Source organism: Drosophila montana, unplaced genomic scaffold (genome assembly GCF_035044405.1).
Source record: "Drosophila montana isolate Dmon_TW-CO22-7 unplaced genomic scaffold, ASM3504440v1 contig_2178_1, whole genome shotgun sequence".
Taxonomy (NCBI): domain Eukaryota; kingdom Metazoa; phylum Arthropoda; class Insecta; order Diptera; family Drosophilidae; genus Drosophila; species Drosophila montana.
In genome coordinates, this window is record NW_026997075.1 from 3,443,598 (window position 1) to 3,469,768 (window position 26,171).

Genomic DNA, 26,171 nt, shown 5'->3' on the forward strand with positions numbered 1-26,171 from the left:
GACACAGAAACAAAAACAACAAGAATAACAAAAAAAATCACCGCAAAACTCGCGATGCATCACATTTTCTATAAGCTTCTCGAATACAAATAAATATGTGCACACATACGTATTATTCACATGCATGTGTGTGTGTGAGTGTGTGTGTGTGTGTGTGTGAGTGGATATACAACTAAGCAAACTGTGCACAAAGCCAAACACAGAAATGCAATAAAATATACATACGTGAAATATGGAAAAATTAAAATCACATTTTCATAACAGAGAAAAACAAAAATATGAAGAGTGCTCAAATCGGGCGTGCCCGACTGGAAGATACCCTGCATTCAGCGCTGATTCCAGCTTTCCTCTATACATAACGTAACTTTGGTGTTTATTGTTCGATTTTTATGAAATTTTCTGAGATCAAATAAGAAAGGTGAAAAGCTCTGGGTCTGTGTAAACTCTACGAAGTCTTTCATTCCAAAAATAGTGTCGCTGGCACTTATAAGATTCGAAATATGATCAAAAAAGAGGTTATCGATATGCATATGTATCGATTTCATACTACGCTATCGACTTCACGCCAAGTTATCGATTATTGTTGATGTTGTTGATGCTGATCAAGAAAACATATCTATACTTTATGTCTTAGAGCATGCTTTCTTCTGCCTACCACATACATTTTAACACAACCATTATACCCTTTTACCCATGTTTAATGGGTTCAGTGTACACAAAGAGCCAGGCAAACAAGTCAGCGTACTGTGGCCGAGAGTGCTCGACTAGAGTATCCCCTCCTTCTAGCCCTTAAGTATCGCAGCACACATTTGTACACATGTATATTACGTATGTACGCATGTATATTGTATATTAAACACATGCATTTACAATTTCATGTGTTGCCGCGCGCTTTGGTCAACAGCAAGTTCTATAGAAAATAGTTTCCTTAAATAAGTAAATAAAATAAATTCATTAAAAGTGAAATAAATCTGTTAGACAAGCTGTGTTTACATGCACGGTTCGCTGTGCCAGGCTTTTATATTCTCTCTCTCTCTGAATGAAGCCTTAAAAATTCGAGCTGGGCAATTGAAAATTTGCAATCAAGGTAGAATTTTAAAGCTCTTTGAGCTTTGAGCTGAAGAAAGCAGCAAGCCGGCTTAGAAGTCAACCGATTTGCTAGCGGAATAACACTTGTTTATCTATCATTAAAATAAGCTGAAACCGTCTTAGCAGGGCTTAAAATAGCCATATCTTAGTTTTTAAAAAAATTGTTCAAAAGCATTTGTTATTCTTAAAGTTAACTTATTGGATAAATAGAATAAATCAATAAACAAAATTGAAAATTAAGCACTAAGATTCGGAACAAAACGTGGATTTATAGAGAAGTGAAATCAGGTACACGATCCTAACCTTTGGGCCTTGCGAATGAACCGAACTACCGAAAAATGTTTGTAGCCTCTTCAAAGAATACTTATATATACGTTTTTTTGAAACAAGGTTCGGATCCTTTGTCTAACCACTTTGAATGGGACTTGAAATCAAACAAATATCTTAATTGATGTGCAAAATCATGTGACGATATTTGAATTTGTTTTTATTACCTTCATTTCTCGTGACTCGAATGATGCTATTTAATTCGCTGCAAATTCGACCGGGTATACCAGTTTTTTCATTTGCAAATAATATATAATTTATAATATATGTTGAATAAGCAGCGGATGAAAATTTGGACGATGATTAAGCATCGCAGAGTATCAGAGAATCAATTTTGGTTTGGTTTCTAGTTTGAAACTAGGTAGATTTCTATGGAATACGATTATAGCGAGGGCAAATCGGGGTTTATTTTATTTTTTATTTTTTTTTGTATATTCTGTTTCATTTTTTATTTATTTGTTTGTTTTTTGTACAATGCGGCAATGCTGTGATTAATTGAAAGCGTTGTCGCATGACGCCATCATCAACAACATCGTCATCGTCATCATGAGTGGGCGTGGCAGTTGCCTCAAATTTGAATATGGAATCGTATCGAACGGCTGCAGATGGCAGCTGCCGCTACTAATTGCATTTATACGCACTTTTCAAATCGTTTGCCAAACTTCAGTTGCAGTTGCAATACCAAATTTCGATTGCATTTTATCAGAATAAGCTTCCCGTGTAGACAGTTAAATATTTATGCACACATTTGTTTGCCGGCAGCTGTGTGTATTTGGGCATAACGATGTGATATTTTCTGCTGTCGTTCAATTACCTTGTTTGCCATTAAAATGATTTTGTTACCGGTCGGAAATTGCCGCACAGCAGCTGAAATACGTGTTCACATACGATATACTTAAAGCTCAAACTTGTATCTATATATAACGTGTTATCTAGTGGATGTGATAATAATTAATGCAAATTTACATAACATCTTTAATGTTAAATTATTATTATACTTTATATATCTTACTCGAAATATATATATATTTTTTTTTTAATTTAACACTTTACAGTACTCTTCAATTTGTAATTATTATTAATTTCTTATATAACAAACATTCTAAAATGTTAAAAATTTGACTTTTTTCAACACTCTGAAACTAGGTGAAATTATTATTACTTATTTTTTATCTAAACTTTTTTATGATAAACTTTACAACACTCTTTAGTTTATGATTATTTATTTAGTTTACAGAAAATCTAAATTTTTTAAAAATTTACACCTAACAACACTCTTCAAAGTGAAACTTTTATTACTTATTATTTATTTGACACTTAATTTACATGTTTAAGAGTTTTGCAATTTACAACACTTATCAATGTATTTACCTCAATATCAATATCAATGTATTTACCTTTTATTAATAACAAGCATTCTACGATTTGTTTTGATTTTTGACACTTTTAGAATTAAAATTTTTAATTTAAAAATTATTATTAATTTTTTATATAACACACATTCCAAATTGTTTAAAATTTGACTCTTTACAACCCGCCTCAGTGTGAAATTGTTATTACTTATTGACCTATTATTATCTTACATGTAATGTAAATTTTGGTTTTAAGCTTTGACACTTTACACCACTCTTTAATAAATAATTATTATTAATTATTTTATTAATCCCATAGATATTACTAACAGACTTTATAATAATTAAATTAATCTTAAGATCTATGTATGCTTTATTCTAAATATTCTATTATTCTAAATATATATATCACACATATGTGATAGCTATGTAATATATGTCCAATTTAAAAACGAATCCAAATGCTGTAGAAGGAAGCAAAGTAAAGTAAATTAAAGGTCAATTATTTTGTTTGGTTCAAATTTAATTATTCTCTACATACAGATTCTAGATCCAATCTAATATACTACGCACGACTTAAATAGATAATAAATCGATTGATAAAACTAAATTAAAGATTTAATGTTGGACAGAGCATGAACATAGTGTACACAAATAAAGCAGACAGCTGAAAGTCTTTGATGGGTGCTTGCTTTGATATTTAAATTGGTCACTCTCTGGCTACATGGCTGGAGTTGATTTTGGGTGTGCCCGGGCTCCACTTGGCGGGCTTACTTAGCGGATTTTCCGCGTTCATTTCTTGCTGATTCCTTTAGGGTGTGTCGACTGTCGCACCTCGAAAGACAGTAGCATCCAAACCAACAGCAACAGTAACAATAACAACAACAACAACAATAACAACAAGAGCAACAACAGGCATAGACACAGAGAGCGGCGGCAACACTTCATTTAAGCGGCTGTCAGTCCATCAGTTCATCATTTGCTTTGCTTTAGCTTTCACTTTGACGCGTTTTTCCTCAGTGCGCTCACTAATTTTCCGGATGCAGCTCGTTCTGTTGTTGGCTTGTTTTTTCTTCTTTTTTTTTGTATTTTGGGGTTTGTTTCTTTTTTTTTAGCTGCCCGCATCATTGCAACTTCCTTGTTAAGTTTTCCTGCCTGGAGCACACAAATAATGGCAATGACCCTTGCACGGGGCACGACAGTGGCAACAGTTCCTTTTTGTGGCACTTGCAACAGTTGCAATTCATTTGGAATTCTCTATGCGGATTTCCTGCCGGGCTGAGAAAACCGATGAAGAGAAAACGACATTCATTAAATGGCATTTATATTGTTATTCTTATTATTTGACTATTATTTTACAACTATTATTATTTGTATTTGTATTGACATTTCGATTCGATTGCTTCGCTTGGCTCTCGGTCCGTCTGGCTCGACTAATCTGCTAGCTGTTCCACTGATTTGATTGTGATTAATGGTCTGACCCACTGCCTTCGGTCCCCAGTGACGAACCAATCGTTTGCTCAGCCCCGCAGCTCCCCTTCCTCACTTTGGCTAACTGCTGTAGCATTTGAATCTATTATTTCGATTTCCTCTTGCAGCATATCAAATGCTTTTTGCCTCGCATTTCACTCTTGAACTCTCCATCCCGTATGCCTCTGTGCATTCCCTTGGCTGGCTTTTAATTTATGGCCCGCCGTCATATATCACATATCACATGACATATGCCATACACTAAGTGTGTATTTTCGATATACATATGTATACTAAGACATACTATACGGAGACGGCAGCGTAAACGAAGGGGCTGCAGCTAAAGTAACCCGTAAACTGTGAAAAACAAAGCAAACCCTGTCGAGGCGTTCGCTCAAAGGCATTTCATATAAAATACTCAAAGACCGTAACGAAATCAGCAGCTCGAAGGGTTGCCGGGCTGTGCGTCAGTCCGTCAATCGGTCAGTCAGTAAGTTGATCAGTCTGTCGGGCAGTCGGCCAAACGGGCAAAGTTCAAAGGGTCTCGCGCACCTGATGAACTTAACCCAGGCACATGCATACCAAGCAAATTGAGTGCACAAAAAAAGGATAATCGTGCCGAAGAGCCCCAAAAGGTTTTGCATATTTGTATGTCTTACTTTGCACAGCAACAAGAGCAACAACAGCAACAAGACCAACAACAAGACCAACAACAAGAACAACAACAACAAAGCTACATACAAATCGAAGATTCAGTTTCGAACATTTTGCCTCGTCCCAAAGCCAAGTTTAATACTTGAACACACACACACACGCACACCTCTAGTCACCAAAAGAGTTGTGTGAATTTGGGGAAATTCCACTATAATAAGCCCGCACCTTCGACAAAATTGATAATTCTAAGAGAAGTCGGACATTGCAAAATAAAATTGACTTACTGAATCAATTTTATTTCGAGCTGGTTCCAAAATTAGGAATGTTTCAAGGGGATTGCTTACACGCGAAATATTTAAATAAATAAGCTTTAAATTCATTATCAACAATTTTAGTTACCAAATTCTGATTTTGACGGCCTTTCCATTTTTACATATTTAATGATCTGGCTCGAGGTTCGTGGTTTAATTTTATAAAAACAAAATGTGACCTCGAGCCAGCTTATTAAATATTTAATTACTATCTACCTTTGAATTTAATTGTACGTACTATTTGCTAATATTACAATAAAACAATAAAAACTATATAGCTTTAAAAATAAACTTTTGAAAATATATAACAATTTTTGTCATATTTCTTAATACCGAGTGAACAATTGATCAAACACAATGTTTACACAAATTCAGCACATATAAAACGGTTGATTGACTGACTGAATGATTGATTGATTCATTCATTCATTGATTGATTGATTCAGTGATTGCCCAAAGCGTAAGAGCTAGCAAGCTGCATTCTTTGCTGTTCTTATTTTATGTGGCTTTAAGGCTTGGCAACATCCACCCGATCATGTGAAAAATGAGTGAAAATGTTTGCACAAAACTTTTCTTTCCATTGAATTTCCTTTTTCTTATCATCCGATTGGCTTCAAACTCATTTTCAAACATCTTTGTAAACACTTTGCATACACATATTTGAGCTGGGTCGTGGAGACATGTTTCCCACTTTTCGGAAAATCCACCTGATCTGTGTGTAGAATACGTCTTTTACACTCTTCGGAATTTCCTTATACAAATATTAATGCAAACTAAATGTTTTAAGATCTCATCTACAGAAATTGATTTGTACACTATAGAGTTTCTGTAAACGAAATATTAGTTAACAGACCTGCCGCTCACTATGGTCGAAAAACCTTGCGACCAAGAAATTGGCTGGCTTAAGGAGCTGTCCGACAAAGTAAGCTGTCCGCTAGTATATATGTATATATATATATATATATATTTATAGGTGTACTTCCTATATGTCCGTATATATGTATTTGCTTTAAATTGTGCTGGGCTTGGGATATAAAAAAGAAGAAGAACAAGAAGGAAACCCGGCCGTGTCAAGGAGCCAAAAAAGGGATTTCTGCGCTGTTGGCCTTGCCTGGGGCAAGAAAATTGAAATCGAAGCCGTAAAGCGGCACACAAACACCTGCAAAGAATACGGCGAAAGCGACAACAACAACAACAATGCAAACCAAAAGAACACGATGAAATACACACACACACACACAAACAGACATACACATACACACATATAATAAAATGTTTGCCATTGTCGCCACAGTTCGCTCAACTGAACCAGTCGAATTCGAGAGCCTGAGAGAGCCCATGTCCGTAACGGTATCAGTGTATCCGTATCCGAAAATTTCATGTTACCCCATATCAGTATTCAATTGGCCTTGTCAGAGCGGGTGGGCGTTGGAAAGTGGGAAGGGGGTCTGCGTAAATTGTGGGGCTACAGTACCGGCTGGGATATTTACCTATACAATGTGATTTGCTGCTTTTGCAAATGTAATAAATAAATAAATGAAAATGCTACCCAATTGATTTATGATGGTTGTGCTTGTTTTTGATGTTGTCCTTGTTGTTGTTGTTGTTTCGATTTCTTAGTACATATGTACATATGAATCACACATACATGCATACATACATACATAGTGTGTACAAGCTTATGTTAATATGCCAGCTATCTCTGTCGCGCTCATTGCTCAATGCTGCACTGGCCGAAATTTCACAAGTTCAGAACTTGCAAAAAATACAGCAACAGAAACAAAGAGAAAAAAACAAACAACAACAACGACAAATTGCTGCACAATGCAAAAATCATATAAACTTCACCCATTAACACAGTTTTAAGCCCCCATTACACGCACACACACACTGCAAATCGTTTTGCATGTGTATGTTGTCGCTGAAGCGAGTATTTAACCTAAATAAAGAAATACACACACACGCACACGCACACGCATAGACGCACTGCAAAGCTGTGTAAAAAGCTCACATGACCGCGCCAAAAGTGGGCGAATAGAACGTAGTAGCTAGGCAAAGGCAAATGTCGCGAATATGAAAGAAGCTGGACGGGCGCACAGCAGAAGAAGAAGAAGATGAGGAAGCCACAAAAAGACAGCAAAAAGTAGACGAAACAAGAGTCGCACCAAAGCGGCGGCAACAACAAAACAATATAAAGTTAAACGCGGCAACCCCAAAGTCACTTCACCTGTATATTTTTTTTTGCCTCTGCTGTTTTTTTTTTGTTTATTTATTTTTTGTATATTTTTTTTTGCTTTTCGCACAGCCATTGAATTTTTAGCACAATTTGTCACACGCAAATGGCGTAGCTCGCGAAATGAAAGCGCATTAAAGTTAGCAAAGCCGGTCAAAAGAAGAAGAAGAACCAGCAGCAGCAGAAAAAGAAGAAGAAGAAGAAAAAGATGCAGAAGATTCTGCTGACTTGTCGGCCAGCTGACCCATTCACCGTTGGCAATGACGAATTAAACTGGGCGCTACCTCCGCAGCTCAACAAATACAGTAGCGAAGAGATCACAAGCACACACACACACACACACACACACACACACACACACACACACACACACACACACACACACACAACAAGCACACGCACATACACAAAAAGTACAGTTGGTTTCATATGCATTTCTTAGTAATACCCTATTAATACCCTATAAAAACTGTATGCTATTGTAAATGCAGCAAATAGCTAACTCGTATTTATTGCTTACACTGAACCGCATCGAAGCAGCCGTTTTTTAAGGAAAAGTACTTAAAATTATAATTTCTTATAGGGTATATATTTCTCGTGCACGAACTCAGTAGTCATTTCATTTTTGGGCTTCGCTTATATCAGAAAAAACAAGCTTAAATAAATATCAATTTGTATGCTTATCAATGCGGGCATTGACTGATAGTTGGGACATATGTATGTGAAAGGAAGAAACACTTAGAACGGGCACAGCTGCATAATATCTGTAGTATATATGTATGTACATTTACACATGAACCTATGTACTTACCTTTCTCTTTTATTGTTCATAAGGAAAACCATATTAATTTGTATAATTGGGATCAAATTTGCTCGAGCAAATTAATCTAATTTCATGTAAGATTTTCCTTAAAAGCAGAAAAATAAAAAAATTAAAATTGTCTTTATTTTAAAATCAGAACTCATTCAAACTAAATTTTAGTGCGCGCCTTTTCTCTCTGTGTATACGCTTGTGTATATGTGCATGCATGTGTGCACAATCAAATACATATGTATACCTATATAACATATGCATGTGGGCGTGGTTCATGCTTGATTAAATCGAAACGAATGTTTCGTTTAGGTTTTTATGGCTGGCTTTGAACCCAAACAAATTTTTTAACTTTTTGTTGGGAATTCCAAAAAGAATACAAAAAAAAACATTTCCCCAATTTTCTATAAATGCTTTACCCACGGTGCCGCAAATTCAAATTTCACACTTTTAAATATATTTAATGTTATTATTATTATTCAGTTTTTTTTTTTTTTTTTGCGTTTTTTTATTATAATTCTCATTTTGACATAATGCGCACCTGATGCCGTTGACGGCTGCATGGCAAATTGGCCGACACTTTGGTTGGTGTTTTTGGTAAAAAATAAAAAAATTCCGACAGCGCCGCCCCCCACCCCCCACCCCACCAACAGTCTAACCACCCTGCCCAACGTGGCCTTAAATATGCACACCCCTCGAACCTCTCGCACCCCTCCCGTTTTCATCGCGCACATTAGCGCGGCTTTGAGAGGCGCGCAATAAATCCAGCTCAAAATTATTTTTAGGGGGTGAATTTAAGGCGGTTGTGGGTTAGTGAAGTCTTAGACCGGCACGGAGATGGGCGTATAATTTTCTCGCTGGCCGCCACGCGCACGCTTCACACTCACACGCCCCGCCCCGCCCCCACCCCCACCCCGCACCCCGTAGCTCGACATTTTCAATTTCAAGTTATGATGACATCCCAAACGGCTATACCAATTTTGATGGTGTGGCGCTTAGACCCATTCCCGCCCCCGTAATGAAAACGGACAGGTGCGTCAAGAGCCATAACAAGCTGCCTCCCAGGGCTCCACTTTTCGCACGTTTTTCCGTATTTCAGAAATCCCCACATCCATTGAAGCTCTGCGTTTGTGTTGTGCTTTGTGGTTAGTGGTGCGCGTTACTTGGCAATGATTAAACTTGGTTGGCTCCCTTTATAAACACTTTTAACACTCATCCAAATACTTGCATACGTGTATTACAATCTTTTAAGTGACCAAGTACTTTTAGGCAACTGAACAAGAAGGATTTCGGCTCGAATCCCAACCTAATGTATGGCTGTTGTATTGTTTTATTATACTGCTTGAAAAAATTATAAACAATAAGTCTACGTATGCTAACAAATGCTGATAATAATCAATCCTAATATTCGATATAGAATAAGCATTGAAATACCCCGTAAAAAGGCTTAGCCAAATCTTACAGAAGAGCTTACGTTGCTGTCAAGTAATTATTTTTGTAAATTTGATGCATGAATAATAAGAAACTCATTCCGGCTCTGGTTGCTCATATTTATTTTCCTTCATATTCATTTTCACTTTTCTGCTTATTTCCTTGTAATATAATAATAATTTAAATCAACAAGCATACAAATTGACAATTACTGCTGGAGTTGAACCGCTGACTTTTCGTTTTTAGTCCGACATTCAGAGACGCAGGCCACATCGGCTTCACGACGTCACGTGTGCAAGCCCCAATTATATGGCTGTCTTCTTTTTAATGCATTTCATGCAAACTTTGACCAGCGTTTTCGCCCACTTGTAGCTCGAATTTTCCAGAAAAGCCGCCTTGATGCTTACTTTAAACCCATAAGGAAGGAGGAAGTAAATAATTCAGCTTGCATTGTTAACCGTTCAGTCTTTCATTCATTCAATCTGTCGGGAGATTGCAAGCTGTTTATAATGGCATCCCGTGCTGATTACAGGGTATCTGCTAGTCGTGCACTTTCGACTAGAACACTCTTGCTTGCTGCAGCGTATCTCACGCCTTAGCTAACGGCTGCGTGCGTGTTAAGCCCGTGTCTACGAAAACAGGTTTCACTGATTTTCAATTTCAATTGTCTTATAAGCTCGTAGAGAAAGAAAAAGAGCACATTTGCAATTTCTTTTGTTCAGTGGGTGCCGTCGCCGTCGCGGGTCGGCTTGTCGGTCGGTTATAAGGTTGGGCGTTCGCTCGGTCGGTGGGTCGGTTGGTCCGTCGGTCGGTCGGCCAGACGTTTAGTCGGACGGACGGTCGGTTGGGTAGACGGTTGGTCGGTCGGTCGGTTGATCGGGCGATTGGATGGTTGCTCGGTCTGTCGGTCGGATAATCGGTCGGACTGTCCTTCGGACGGACGGTCGGTTGGTCGATCGGTTGGTCAATCGGTCGTTTGCACTATTGGTTGGTCAGTCGGTCGGACGGTTAGTCAAACTGTCGGTCGGATGGTCGGTCGGTTGGTCGGTCGGTAGGTTGTTCGGTCGGTCGGTCTGCGGATGGTTGGGCGGGTGGTGGATTGTTCGATGGGTCGGACGGTCGGTTGGATGGTCGGTCGGTCCGTCAGACGGCCGGGCGAAAGTTTGATCAAACTTTCGGTCGGTTCGATGTGTAATCGATCGAGTGGGCGGTCGGTCGATTGGTCTGTCCGTTTTCCAGTCTTCAATAGATAGTTGATTCTTTGACTGTTATCTTGTCATGGGCTTCGTGGGCTTGTTTTGGTGGTGTGTACCATTCCGTTTTCCCACCACCCCTGTTACTCGTCATGCAGCGTCACTTAATTTGAACTTTGCCTTATATATACATGTCTTATTGTAGCCCATTTTAATACATTATTATTTTGATTTTCGCTTTCGCTGCCTTCGTCGCAGTCGCCGTCGTCGTCGGTGCGTTCATTTCATTTGTGCTTCAATTTAATGAAATTTTTACAATGTTCTATTATCTCTTTTCCTCCATTGCGTTTACGCTTCGCTCACATTCTGATGCTGTAATTCCTAAGCGCGAGGCACTTTTCTTGAATAAATACGTACTTTTATTTGTCTTGTTCATTGTATTATGCCTAATGCTGGGGATAATGGACAAGAACTTGTATATGTGTGTACAGAAAGCAGTCGAAACAGTTTTTTGATAAACTGGTACATACTCTGTAGTTTTTATTTTTCTATTTATATGTAACATGCCGAGGCTAATATCATTTCAGGATTAGGATTAAAAGCCGAGCTCTTATAGATATGTCTGTCTGTCTGTCAATCCGCCTGTCTGCCCATTTTTCCGTATTGAAGCTATCTCAAGCCCAAATATAACTTTACTTTCTTTATCTGTTTACAGGCTTTATGATATGATATGCACTTAAACGTAGGTTATACATATCCAAATCTAGCTTACTTTATAGGGTATATACTATTCGTATTCGCCCGGCGAACTGCACTGTTTGAGCACAAGCACCTAAATCTCATGATTTGCTTTTATAAAAGTGAAAATTGAATTATGCTGATAATGCCAAGGCTCGTGTTGAAATGAATGCTGAAAAGCTTTTTATTTAAATATGCATACATATGTATCTATATTTACATATGCGCGCACACAACTGTACTTTAATTGCAGTTAATTTGAACACTAATTAATCTAAGTATTATTTTAATTTTCTCATTGCAGGCATGCGGACAAACTTAAATTGTAATGGAAACACAGCGACAATAATGAATCGCATAATCTCTCTTTTCTGTTGCTTTCGCCTACACACAGACACACACACATATATATATATAGACACAGTCACACACACATATAGATACATATAGACACAAACACACACATACACACAAAGTGCAATATTAATTTTAATTTTTGAGTGCTGATAAAAAAGTTGACGACGTCGCCGCCCGCAAAGGCGACGGCAAAAGTTCACATAAAACGGCAAAAAGTTTTTCAATTATTGTAAAAAGTGTTAAAAAACGACAACCGAACAAAAGAGAGCGAGAGTGAGTGTCAAGAGTTGGCTAGGAAGAGCTCGAGAGAGAGACAGAGAGAGAGAGACAGAGAGAGAGAGAGAGAGAGAGAGACAGAGAGAGCGAGTGTGGTGGACTGTCGAGTCGCGCAGGCAAAAGGAGCACAGCGCAATGATATCATAAATATTAATATCTATATATATATATATACATATATGTATACTTAAAAGTGTTAACTGATTAATTTGCTTTTCGATGAATATTGAAAATTCCCTATATAAACATATATACATATATATTGCATTTAAATATCGTTAATTGCTTTTTTAATTGGTCAGTGCTGCAAAATTAAAATCGAAAATTGATCGAGCTTGATACGAAGTGGAGCCAAGCGGCAATTCAGTGTTAAAAAGTGTTTAAAAATTCCGCTCAGCTGCCACCGAGCTAAACAAACTTAAAGAAAAACAACAAGAATCGAAGAAGAAAACAACAACAACAACAACAAAAAGAACTGAGCAAACAAAAGACAAACAACTGACAAGTGGCCAAAGACAACGCCAAAATGAATCCGAGGCCCGTGGGCATTGGATTCGGATGCGGCCGCAAACCACCCAACAATGCCAAAATGCGTTCCCGATGGCCGCCACCAACAACACTGTCAGCAACAGCTGCAGCAACAGCAGCAACAACAACAACAACAACAACAACAACGAAAACGACAACTGCAAACGGAGCGACAACAACAGCAACCAGAAAACTAATACGTCAACAACATCATCAACAACAACAACTACAACAGAACAGCAAACATTGGAGCAGTCCTTGCTCGCAATTGATCAACCTTCTCGTCCTTACACTGGCCATTGTAGCTTTTAATAGCTTGGATAGCTTCCTGCCGGCACCAGCCGCGGCTACGCTGCTCGGCGAGACGCGATTTCGTCAGAATCCAACAGGTAGGCTTAAAACTTTATTTAATTATCATCGCCAAGAGTCTTATTATTATTTGTATATTCGATTTTTTATTTGAAGCATTTCAATATTCCAAAATCGATTTTTGAATGATTTTATTTAAGAAATCTAAAGTTGTTTTTTGTGCTTAGTCAAAATTACATTTTTATGAACAAAAAGCTTCGCCAATTTTATTTCGAACACACAAATTATTCAAATTTGTTGGTTGAGTAGATCGAATCACTGAGCTCTAAGTTTGGGGTTCGAACTCCTGAGAAAACGCAAGACTGCATATTTTTCTGTACGTTTGAACCGGCAACTGCGCCTAAATTGGTGCACAGAAATCAGCTCAACGTTTGAGAGCTTTAACTGGGAACAGAGTATTGCGCAGTCGTGGGATTTATACATTTATTTGAATTTTAATCTCGTTTGAATGATCTCATTTCTCCTTGTAGATGTTTCGATCCGTTGGCAGGTAAGACCCGCAACAGGGATTGGCTGCAAAGACCTTGGCTAAGTAGACTTTAAAAATTGGGAATCGCACCTCAATTTTGGCAATTATATGCCCAACAAAGCTTTTCAACTGATTTCGACTTGAACAACAGAAATTAAGGCACAAAGAACTTGCACTTTATTTCCATTGTCCTCGTATGATGAATGTGTGTGTGTGTGTTTGTGTGTGCATTAGCTGCCCAGTAGAACTTGATTCCGATCCAAAACAAAACGTTTTTATAAAGAAACCAAACAATCGAACGACATCTTAAGTCCGAGCTTGACAACAAAGGGGCATGAAAGAATTTGAATTAAGCAGCGACGATTTCAGGAGGTGCCGCATAATCACATTGACATGCTTGCGTCTCTGCGTCGCATTTGGACTCATGAAAAATACCTGACTTTAGCAGCGACAACTTCATGTCTTGCCTTTAAAACAAGTTAATAAGCAATTGTTTTCCACGATTTCATGCAGAGATTGGCATTTCAAATTAAAATTGTGATTACATGAGGTATAACTGGCAAGACATTTTTTTCTCTTTCCGGGAAACACTCTGCACTTCTGCAAAGATCTGCTGGGTGGTCGTGTCACTCGGAATCTGTGCGCTTTTGTTGCACTCATAATTTGCCCGCAGCATGACCAACATTTCACACACTTACACATATATATATGAGAAGTACGCATAACAGAGATAGAGAGAGAGAGTGAGAGAGTGAGAGAAAGTTGTAGTTGGGGGCGCCTCAAAGCCGGCGGTGGGATAAACTAAGCCGCACAAAGTTTAGTTGCGGGCGAAAAGTTATGACAAAAAAGATAGGAAGTCGAAAAAGAAAGCCGCATGGCAAACGTCAAGGGCACAAGAAAGAAAAGAAGCGAAACCAACATATTGTCCACAAAAGAAAAATTTATACATAAAATTACAAAAATTACTTCGGAAAAATTTAAAATATGTACGCATGCAGGCAGTTGCTTTGTTACACCGCAGCTTTTATTTTCTCTAAGCCCAGATAGATATATGTTCATAAAATATTTTACACATATTCTCCATTTTACTAATTAATCTGAAGTTTTAAGAATAAATTCGCAGTATTCAACTTTCATGCAACACAACCTTAAAATCACATTTTCCGCGCTGAAACTGTGAATTTTAAGTAAATTTAACATCCAACTTTCCAAATCGTTGAAACACGTTTTCATTCTGTCAAAACGTAAAGTCTTACAAAAAGTTGTTGAAGTCATTTGGATTAGTTTTTCTTTTTAATAATTGGGGCATTGTGCGTATTAATTTGGCCCATCTAGAATTTTTTCTCAGACAACCATTAACTGCCAATTTTCATTCGGGCTGGGTTTATGTATTTTCCGAAAAGTGTGAAACACATTAAATGCATTTTTAATCTTATCTTTAGAAAAGACTTTAAAACCGATCGGCTGGTGCTCAAAATAATTTCATAATAGACACTTTCCACGAATATTCCACACTTGCGGGTGGCACTTTTCAAAACCTCTCGCCTATACTATAATTCCCAACTTCCGATACCGATAATTCCCAATTTCTATTTAGGCTAGGTGTATTTTCCGAAAAGTCAAATTAGTTTTTACTCAGATCTTAAAGACTTTAATGCTGATTGGCTGGTGCTCAAAATAGTTTTTTTAATAAAAGTATTTTACGAATATTCCAGACTTGCGGGTGGAATTTTTCAAAATCACATAAATTAATAAGAGTAAAAAATGTAGCTACCTTCTCATCCATCTATCAGTCAGTCTGACTAGGCAGCCAGTCAGTCTGTCAGTCCGTAAAACAGTCAGTCAGTCAGTCAGTCAATCAATCTATACAAACAGTTTAATATATATTTTGATGTATATGTAGACTTGATCGGTTTGCAATCAAGGATTTATTTCAAATTTATAACAGAAACAATATTTTTATGAAGAGAGGCAAGCCTTGCCATGAAACCCGAACACCCGTATCTGAGCGCCCATAAAGACACACACGCACGTACACACAGACAGACGCACACACAGAGAAGTGAAAAGTGCGGCGAGTTGTTGTTGTTGCTTCGGTAATGTTTGCTGTTGTGGACTCTCCCTTTAAATAATTCGTTTTGTTGTTGCTTTGTTATCGTTGTTGCCTGTTGCCAGAAATTATGAATCAGGAAGTCTTAATAAGCGCAATTTCAAGTCATTATTCACATAGAGAGCGCTCGCCACGTCTTTGGCGAGAACAGAACAGAAAAAATGACGACAACGTTAAGTTGTAGCTGTAGTAGTGCTTGCTACATACAAACACATGCATACATACACATATATATATGGACTATCAGTGTCCAGGCACACAAGCTGGCGAAATACTGTTGTGCGTGTGTGTGTGCGCGCGTGTGCGTGTGTGTGTGCGCGCGTGTGTGTGTGTGTGTGCGTGTGTTGTGTGAATTACAGGGGCGTCGTGCTGCAGTTGCTATTGCCGTTGATTTTAATTAAGTGAAACGTTTAATGTGCGCCACAGATTTGTGTGTTCGCGCCCTTGATGCTGGCCCAAGGGCGGGCTGGGGCGGATGGTGTAGGTCGTTAGCTACAGCAGTTCGATGGCCAGTCAGGGGCAAAAGAACTTTAGTGAGACAAGTGTTGATCAAATTGTTTTAAGTGGATCTCTACAACAGAGGCATGTGTACAAACCGACAGACAGACAGACAGACACACATATTAACACAGCACGTGTGTATGTCGGTATGTATGTATGTGTGCATGCCTATGCACACATGTACAGCTTTGATCATTCACAGCTTTGATGCGCCTGACTGTCATGCGGTGAGCGCCTGATTTGAATTGCCGTCATAATCACTAATCTAGTTATTAAAAGCTCGCTCCGCTCAGCTGCTTAGCGTCGCTCTTTCTTTATTTCTTTCGCTCTTCTCCCTCCCTCTCCTTCTTCACGCCGCTGGCCAAGTGCAAGTCCAGTGCAGTCATGTGACAAACAGCCAGTCAATGTGCAGTTTCTCTCTCTTCGCATTTCGCTTTATTTTCCTTCTTTTTTTCTGCTGCTGCTGCTACCGCCGCCAGCTGTTGTTGTTGCTGCCGCTGCTGCTGGTGCTGCTACTCCAGCAACAATCAAACAGCAACACAAAGTCATTTAATGCAATTTGCTGATTGCGCTCTATGCTGTTATTATTGTGTGCTCCTCTTGTGTTGTTGTTGTTGTACCATTTGACATTTGAGCAGAGCTTTGCACAGACCTAACAACGCATTCCGCCTCACTCACACTCGCACTCTCTCGCTCTCGCTCTTGCACTCATGGCAGTGCATGGGTGGCTGGCGCCAAAGTGCAAAAGGCAAAAGAAGGAATGACTTTAATGGCATTTAATAAACAGCATACAACAAAAATTTGCCCAAGCAGTGTGAAGGAGAGGAAGAGCAGACGACAAAAGGCAAACGGCAATCGGGCTGGCAACCAGACAGGCTGACGCAACCGGATTCAAATTCCAGTTTCAATATGACAGACGGCTAAGAGAATGCAGCTGCTGCCGCTGCCGCTGCTGCTGCTGCTGCTGCAGTCACAGCATTTGACTCTGTGCTGCTGCTGCTGCATCTTGCGGGTCGCATCAATATCAATGTGCTAGTTACAGAGTGACACCCATTCAACCCGGCAACGGCAGCACCTGAAGCTGCAACTGTGACTTGTTTCACCTCCGCGGTTTATGACGACGTCATCATGTTACTTAGCCTTACATAAGGCACGTTGGTATTGGCCAAGCCGAGTGCCAAGAGCCAAGTGCCGAGTTCCATCTCACGAGATAGACACAATTGTCCATTCCCATGAATCGCGTTTGTTATATTGTAGTACTAGCAGTTAGTTGCCGGCGTTGCCCGGCTCAAAGTCGCAGCGCGTGCAATTTTCACTAGCTCTTTATTCTTTATTCTTCATTTTCTAATTTCAATTTATTCAACTAAAAAAATAATATAATTTTTGAGCATAAAATAAGTTATAAAATTGGCAATTATTCAATCATTCATTCATTCAGATAGTCAATCAATCATTAATTCTGACAGCAGTCAGTCAGTCATTCATTCAGTCTGTCAGTCATTCAGTAAGTCAATGGTTCAGTCAGTCAGTTAATGATTCAGTCAGTTAATCATTCATTCAGCCAGTCAATTATTAATTCAGTTAGTCAGTCAATCATTCATTTAGTAAGCATTTAGTAAGTTAGTCAGTCAGTTAGTCAGCCAGTCAATCATTCATTCAGATAGTCAGTAAGTCAGTCAATCATTTATTCATTCAACAGCTAGTCATTTATTCAATCAGTCCGTCAGTCGTCAATCATTTATTCCGTCAGTCATTAAATGATTCAGTCGTTCAGTTCGTAAGTCAATCATTCATTCAGTCAGTCAGTCAGTAATTCAGTCATTCAATGATTCAGTCAGTCAGTCCGTAAGTCAATCATTCATTCAGTCAGCCAGTTATTTAGTCAGTCTTAAGTTTTAAGAAAGTTCGACACGCTTTGATGATGTGGGAAATTAGACTAATTTGTGGGCGGGAAGCGTTGACACATACATACACACATAATTGCTGGGCACTTAATATATGAATATGCAGATGTATTTATGTATGTACATAAGTACCTAATGTACATTCAAACATATGTGCATGTATACATATAAACATATATGCTCTTCAGTGCCAGGTACTACTTGAATGCTCTTCTGGTTGTCGTTTGGCCTTTAATCCACGTCGCTGTCGATGCCAGCAGCAGCAGCAGCAGCAGCAATTGCAATTGCAGAAACAACCGCAGCAGCAGCAGCAGCAGTAGAAGCCGACGCCATTGCTGCTACTTTTACTGCTTCTTCTTTATCACAAACACAAACGCAGAGACACAAAGGCAACGGCCAGTGGGTGGCTGTGGGTTGCTCCGGCTGGTGACCGCAAAGTTAATTGCAGTCTGTGTATGTGTGCTTGCGTGTGTGCTTCTGCGTATGTGTGCGTGTGTTGCCTTCTGTAGTTGTTGCTGTTGCAGCCGCTCGCCCGTTGCGGGCAAATAACTTTGGTAATACTTTGACCGAGCCAACAACTTTTATGAGAGCTTTGAGCGCAGCTTTCGCTGCGGTTGCATGCTACTCATACACACACACACAGACACACACACACCCATAGGGACGCAGGCGGCAGCGTTCACGTCTCATGTTGAGCCCATGGTCACAGTAGTTCTTAAAGATGAAGTGAAGCGAATGGGCAAAATTATAAGTGGCATCCAGGGAGACAGAGGCACATGCAACCAGCTGTTGGGAGCACAGCTGTCAAAACTTTTGAGGATGCTGCAAGTGGCAGCTACATTTTGCAGCCAAACAAAGGTAAATGCTCGAAGAGCGCTGTGTGCTCAAGGTGGACACACTCATCGTATACGTAACATAGTTCAAAACCGCTGGTTCAAACCGTCAATGACATGCTCTTTTCTTTGAGTTTTGCAATTTAGTCATCAGTATGAAGCGATTTTACACCAAGACAGTTGCCCAACAGTTCTGTACTGAAATCGGGGCAGTAGATGTGTCAAGCCAGGTTCTCAAACTGAATTAGTTCGAATTATGCTGCCCTCATGCTAATAACATTTTGATGTTCTCAGAATAATGTTAAACAAAACTGTAATAACAGTGCAATGTTAAGTGCTGAATTCTCTTAACAGAAGAAACAAAAAAGAAAAGAATCAATGAGAAATAAAACAATACAATTGCGTGGTCCGAGTGAAACTGCAAATGCAACTAAAACTTGGCAGTGGTAAGTGATAACAACAACAACAGCAATAACAGCGCGCGCCTGGCTAAGAGTCAGAGTCTGAGGCAGAGGCTGAGTAGCTTTGGCTATTAGATTACCTGTGTCAACAGCGTCGCAAATTACAGTGCGACGAGGCGGCCGTAACCAGTTTTAACTGCATTTCCAACAGCAACTTGTAGCAAGTTCCACGCACACACACACACTCACACACACACACATAACAAGTTAGCATCCACATGCCGCTCACTTTGGGGCAGCGCTGCTGTTGCTGCTGCAGCCGCAGTCGAAGTCACAGTCATAGTCGCTGTTGACATCACTGTTAACGTCAGCAGCGACGTTGAGCTTTGCGCTTGGCTGGCTGGCTGGCTGGCTGGCTTACCTGCCGCCTGTCCCCCCACGCAAATCGTTGCCCCTACACCCGACGCCCAATGCTTGGCTGAGGCTAGCCGGCCGGTTGTTATTGTTATTATTGTTGTTGTTGTTGTTGCTGCTGCTGTTTGTTTGTTTGTTTCGTCTCCATTTGCGTTGCGTATCGTTAGTCGCTGTTTGTAGCAACGATTCGGTTCGTTGATGATGTGCTTTTGGCGTTGGGTTAAGGGGGAAGGTAGCAGGGGGTTGGCTGCTCGGAAGGCGTGCGATGCCGGTAATAACATCCATAGGTCGACTGGTCCGTCTGTCGATTTGTCGTTTTGTCTCAACCACAGCATTGGCTCGGTCACATGTTTCCCTCTGACACGTCTCGCTCTCCCGCCTTCTCTCTCTCTCGCGTACGCTGTCTCTCTCTGTTTTCCTTCGTTCCCTTTCGTTGTCTCGGGGTGTAGCTGCTCGTTTGATCGGCAAGGTATTTTCTTGCTGTATATCGTTTCATTGTTGTTGTTGTTGTTGTTGTTGTTGTTGTTGCTGCCGTTGTTGCTGTTCGCTTGCTATAAACAATATTTTCTCGTTGTTGTTGTCGGCGTTTCTTTATTGCCTCTTTGTGTGCGCGCGTTGTGTATGTGTATTTATTGTTGTTATTGCTGTTTTTCGTTTTTTTCTCTTTCTGTTATTGTTGTTTTTTGCTTCTCGTTCAGCATTCGGTGCCTGGCACCGGCGATCACCGCTTTAAGCTGCGACAGCCGCCAACCAACAACAACAACAACAAAACAACAATAATCACAGTGCATGTGCACCGCCAGTGCTACACACACACACACACACACACACACACACACACGCACGCGCACACACTCGCACGCACCAAGAGAAAACAAGTACGAATGCTGTAGGAATGCTGGGTAGCACTCGATTTGGAGATACCCTGTAGCCGGTAGCTATGGGGCAGCATTGTGCTGATTGTCAGTTTGTCAGCTCCGTTTCACGCACGCAACTTTAAGCCTCTTTGTGGTATATATGTATATTGCAAGGGGTCTTAATTTTGGGGGTAACGCTTGGCGGATTCCACATTTGGTCGTTCATTTTTGAGCATTTGCTTCTGGATATTTGCAAATGTCCTGATGGACTTATTCAGAGCCTGTGCTTCAGGTTTAATTGGGCCTACCTTGAGAGACGTGCTCATGACGGGTTCAGGATAGGGCTGTTGTCTGTCAATTGGCTTTCCACCAATTAATGGGTAGAAGCATTTTGGCTGATTGTGCTTAACATATTTCGGCTAGGTCCGGCAGCCCTCAAAGTTGCCAGGTTGATCCAAGCTGCAGTTTGCACAGTTGCCAAACTCGTATCGGCTCTTGTCTTCCATATCTGACATCCTGTACATAGTGTAACCTCCTGTAGAGACAGGACCGGCGCACCTCCGCAACGGTCCCACCAAATTAACCAATACTAATTTTATTGGTAAGTCTGTGCAAAAATTAAAGGGCCAATGCGTTATGCCAGCGGAATTTGAGGTCATCGTGTATATATGTAACTTATGACAGTAACAAAATGCTGAGCTTCGATGATAAAACTGCAAGGCTTTACCTCCATGAAATGGTAGCTGAAAAACTTTACTTAAGCCTTGTGGAAGTGGTTCCCTAAGGAGCTCGTTGCTTGATACTTGGCGTAGATTCTGGTTTGTTTCACCTGGCTGGACTGGTATTGGATTAGCTGACACTAATGCGATTATCTCTTATACAGAAACTATTAACTAGAACTAACTAGAAATTGAAGCAGTTAGCAATAAAATATTGTTTTGTGTCAAATAAGAGAAGGAATCGATACAGGCTTAGCCAACTCATCCCGTTTAAGGTTTGATTTGAGGTAAATAAAAGAGTGAAAGTCCTGGTTCAAACGTGTTTGGTTCCAATCCGATTTGCATTCTTGCCAATAGCTTTATGTCTTTTTCCTTTTTACAAGCGCGCATATTTTGTTTCGCTTTAAGAGGACTTATTTATTCACAGTATTAAATCATTTTTTGTACACAACACATCAGATTGCATTGAACTATCCATCGAGAGTCCAATTCCAGAACCAAACAAAAATATTGTTAGTATTTAAGTTTATTTTTTTACTTTGTAAATAAATGTGTTATTCGAAAGGCTTATTTAGATGATTCTGTTGAAGCATTTTATTTACGTTAGCTTTCAGATATTTTTTAGTGACCTTCATAATGAATTTATATTGAGTTGTGCACAATTGGATTTTTTTTTTGTTTTTTGTTTTTGTACTGCATTGCATTTAGCTCGAAAGAACCTGCATTTCATTTCGAAATAAATGTTGTTGCACTTTGATTACTGTTAAAGCAATATATATTTTTTATTACATACAAATGCATTGAGAGACGCGCGTGTGCAAAGGTGCAAATAAATCAATATAATATCTACTGAATGCACCTTGATTGCACTTTGAATTTGAATTTCGAAAAAGCTTGTGTTTTATTACAATGGAATGCGAGATCGATTCGATAATATTTTAATTATAGAAAGCTGGCAAAACGAAATATACAATGTCAAATGTAAAATGTAAAATGTAAAATGCCTGATTTGCCAATGCCACAGACCAGAACTAAGCTCAGTTCACTGGCTAAAGTCTTGCCATTAAAACCACTTCAGACTCTGTTAACATTGTATATGTGCGAGTATTGTGTTCGAGCTAAAAAACTATTATATTCATGTCAAATGTCAAGCTGTGCAAAATAAAAAAAAATTATATTACGAGTGCTTGACTAATGGTATTGCACGACTAATGGATATCCTGTAGCCTATGTCGTGTTGACATCCAAATGTATATATACTATGCGAAAGCGCAAAGCTTTACCTTAGAAAAATTACTTGATCAGTCTATGTTTAACGAGAAGATGCCAAGTCTGAACTTTCCAACTTCGAAAAAATCTAATCTGTTAGTCGACATTTATCAATTACGTGTAAACTCAGCGTATTGTTGATTATTTGAAATATGCAAAGTCTGGGCTTTCTAGCTTCAAAAAAACCTGTTCGATATTTATCGATTTAATGAAAAACGTGAATGCCAAGTCTAAACTTTCTAGCTGTCAATCGATATTTATCGATTGTGTAAAAACGCAGAGAATTGTCGATTATTTCAAATAAACTCTGCACGTGAAGCCTTTGGCTTTTATAGTTCCCGAGATCGACGCGATAATATGATCAGCCCTTGTGGGCGCCAGAGGTCTATTGGCAAGGGGCAAAGAGCTCTGAAACAAGAAGAAAAACACATCACTTAACTTTAATTGGAAGATTTTTAAGATGTGAAGTTATAAAAAAAACGCTAAAAAAATATATTAAAATAAAGACAAGCTCTGATATAGACAGACAAGCGGACTCCATCGACTCAACCCCTCGTGCTGTAAGGGCATTTATATATATGTATATACTTTGCGGAGTCAGACAAATCTCCTGCTGCCCCTCTTTTATAATACATTTGCACACAGCCGTTAAACCCGTTTTACCCATTTTTAAACACGCACTTGGATATCAACTGGGATTTGCATACTTTATAAGCACACATCTAGGCAATTTCATTAGGCAGACAGCTCGCTGTTTATCTCTTCTTGAGCGCCAACATGCGTCAGCTCGTTTATATACCCTGTAAGTGAGAGTAGGGTATATAAAGTAAATTAAATATTCTCATTGTTACGCGTCTTTTGGGGCAAACTAAGGTTTTCCTTTGATGATTGTTACACTTTTATTAAGCTGTGGATTACGTTACGTATACGCAACGAAAAACGCAACTCTTACTCATTCCTTATCAATGTTGTTGATGGTAAAAATGGATGCGGCCCATTCGATATGTACAAGCGAAATTTGATATATGCCACAGCTTATAAATGCGAGCTGTATTTTAATCAAAGTTCTTATGTATTTATTGTTTCTACAATTGTTTATCATAGACAAAACGATTTCCTGCTAATGCATTGTAAATGCTTAGCTTACCTACCTATATATATATTTATATATATATATGGGTATATATATAGTTATATACGTAGATGTATGGTTATAGGAGACATGTCATGTGTTCAATGCAAAATCACATTCCATGGACTCGGCTGTTGCTGTGCGGGGTAGTTGAATGCCTTTTTTTTCTCCAACTGGTAATTACCTTGAGCGCAGTTGATAAAACTGTCATGTGACACACAATTATGGCGATACAGTAATGGGTGGGGGTTGGTGCTGATGAGGGGCTTGGAGCTGTGGAGATGTTTCTCAATGTCGGTTTATACTTTATTTGCTGGGCACGTTTAATGCGGCGTATACGTAATTTGCGTTTACATATTGCATTCTAACTGTGCTTTCCACTGCCTGTCGCTATCTCTGAGTAACAGTTAATTGTTTGTTAAATAATTAATTACACACACACGCACACACCCACACACTCACACACGCATACCTAGTATTTCTAACGAGACATCGGCTGCGAGCAACGTCATTGTCGAGCTTTTGATTAGGGCTCACAATGGCAAATGGAAAAACTGTTGCCCATATACCGAATCGATCGACAACTACTAATACAAATAAAAGAAAATACCTTTTTTGATTCGCGCTGTTTTTTTAGTGACAAGCAGACAATATGCTATGTCTAAAATCTGGGCTAAAAAACTTTAGCTCCAGGTATACGCAACGTAAGAGGAATCTGTGCTGTGCTGTGTGTGTGTGTGTGTGTGTGTGTGTCTGCGCGTGCGTGTGTGTGTGTGTGCGCGTGTGTGACGGACTCATGTGCATATTTATGCTGCCTATATAAATATATCAATTTGTTAAACTTAATGACTCGTATTCGTTGTCAAACTGAAATGAATACGTTCGTAATGAGAATTTCGAAAAAAATGTAATTAAGTATGCTTCAAACCTTGTCTGCAAAACTATCGATGACACTATGGAAATATGTCCATAAAAAATATATATATATATATATATTAATTAAATTTGTATGTATTTTTTATATAATTGCAAAACGAGTTTACAAAAAGTGAACATTGGCAGGCATCAATTTAATTATATAATTATTTAATTCACTTTTGAAGACGCTTGAATAAAGGATTTATGTTATCTTCTCCCAAAAATAATCCGTTTTGCCTTATACACACATATATATATATATATATGAATATGTATATGCATGTATATACATACCCTAGCTTATAGCCACAGTTTTCGAGCTGAGGTCTGCAGATTTGATTAAGCAGTTTTTCGATGCTTTCTACTAAGAAGTTCGACCATTTTCCAGACTCCATAATAATGAATATTTATTTTCGATTAATAAAAAGAAAATAGATGCATAAAAGAACGATTGATTATGATGAAGTAGTTTTCCGAAGCTTTCTACACAAGAGTGCGGCCATGTTCCAGACTGACTGATTCATTTAAAATAGAGTAGCACGCAGTCGGTTATAGCTGGAGTGACTGACCTTTAGCTTTTGCATAAAGGATAGCTTGAATAATTGTTAGGGCAGCTTGGCGCTGAGTACAGGGTATCGTGCCGTCGAGCGCATCTGAAGCGCACTTATGCTCTTTGCCTTTAGCTTCCTACTCAAAAGGTCGACCAGACTCAATAATAAGCTAAATTTATTTTCGATCTATAATTTAAATAGAGTAGCGCGCAGTCGGTTATAACTTAACTATTGCACAAAATGAATATTGAACATATATGGGCCAACAGCTAGAGACTACACTACAGGGTATCGCACCGTCCGGCACACTTAACTGCAGCGCACTTACTTGTGCTTTTTGCCTTGAGCTTGAGTTAATAAAATATTATTATGGTTGCTTTTTGACTGGGTTTAAAGCGGCTTTTCTCTCATATCACCATTATTTGCCGCTGCTTCACTTTGTTGCCATTTTTAATACAATAGAATTGCCGCACAATTCCAATGCCATAAGCCGCATGCCGCATGCCGCATGCTGCATGCCGCATGCCGCATGCTGCTGCTGCTCAGCGGCATAAAGCCTTAAAATATTCCCTTTGGCTGAGCAAATATCTGAACAAAACGGCATTAAATCGATTTTGCTAGCCCCCGGGCCAATCGTCCGTCCGCCCGTCCGCCCGCCCGCGCCTCATTGTTAATCTTTCAGTTCACCTTTTGTATTATGCAACTTTGTTTTGCCCGCTTGTTAGTATTTTATTTATTCAAATGAAAAACTGAACAGAAAATGGCCCAGAAAAATGCATCAGTTTGTTTTTATTTTTGTCAATTTTTTGCCACAAAAAATGCGCAAGCAATTTTCGGTGATGCGACAACAATTTAGCAACAATTCTAATTAGCGATTCCGTTTTGTGGAACAACATTCAATAGCTGGCCAATTGCAATTTGCATGTGCCGCGCACCTGTGGCATTCTTGCACGC

The 26,171-nt window shown here is 39.2% G+C and overlaps 1 protein-coding gene across 1 annotated transcript in view; it reads left to right on the forward strand.

The window, feature by feature from the left end:
- Window positions 1–26,171, forward strand: part of mgl (megalin) — a 162,156-nt gene that overhangs the window by 20,686 nt on the left and 115,299 nt on the right. Inside the window, exon 2 of the mRNA XM_064680956.1 lies at window positions 12,545–13,159. Coding sequence (XP_064537026.1) covers window positions 12,769–13,159 — 391 coding nt within the window. The 5' untranslated portion in view covers window positions 12,545–12,768. The remainder of the gene's footprint in view (window positions 1–12,544; window positions 13,160–26,171) is intronic.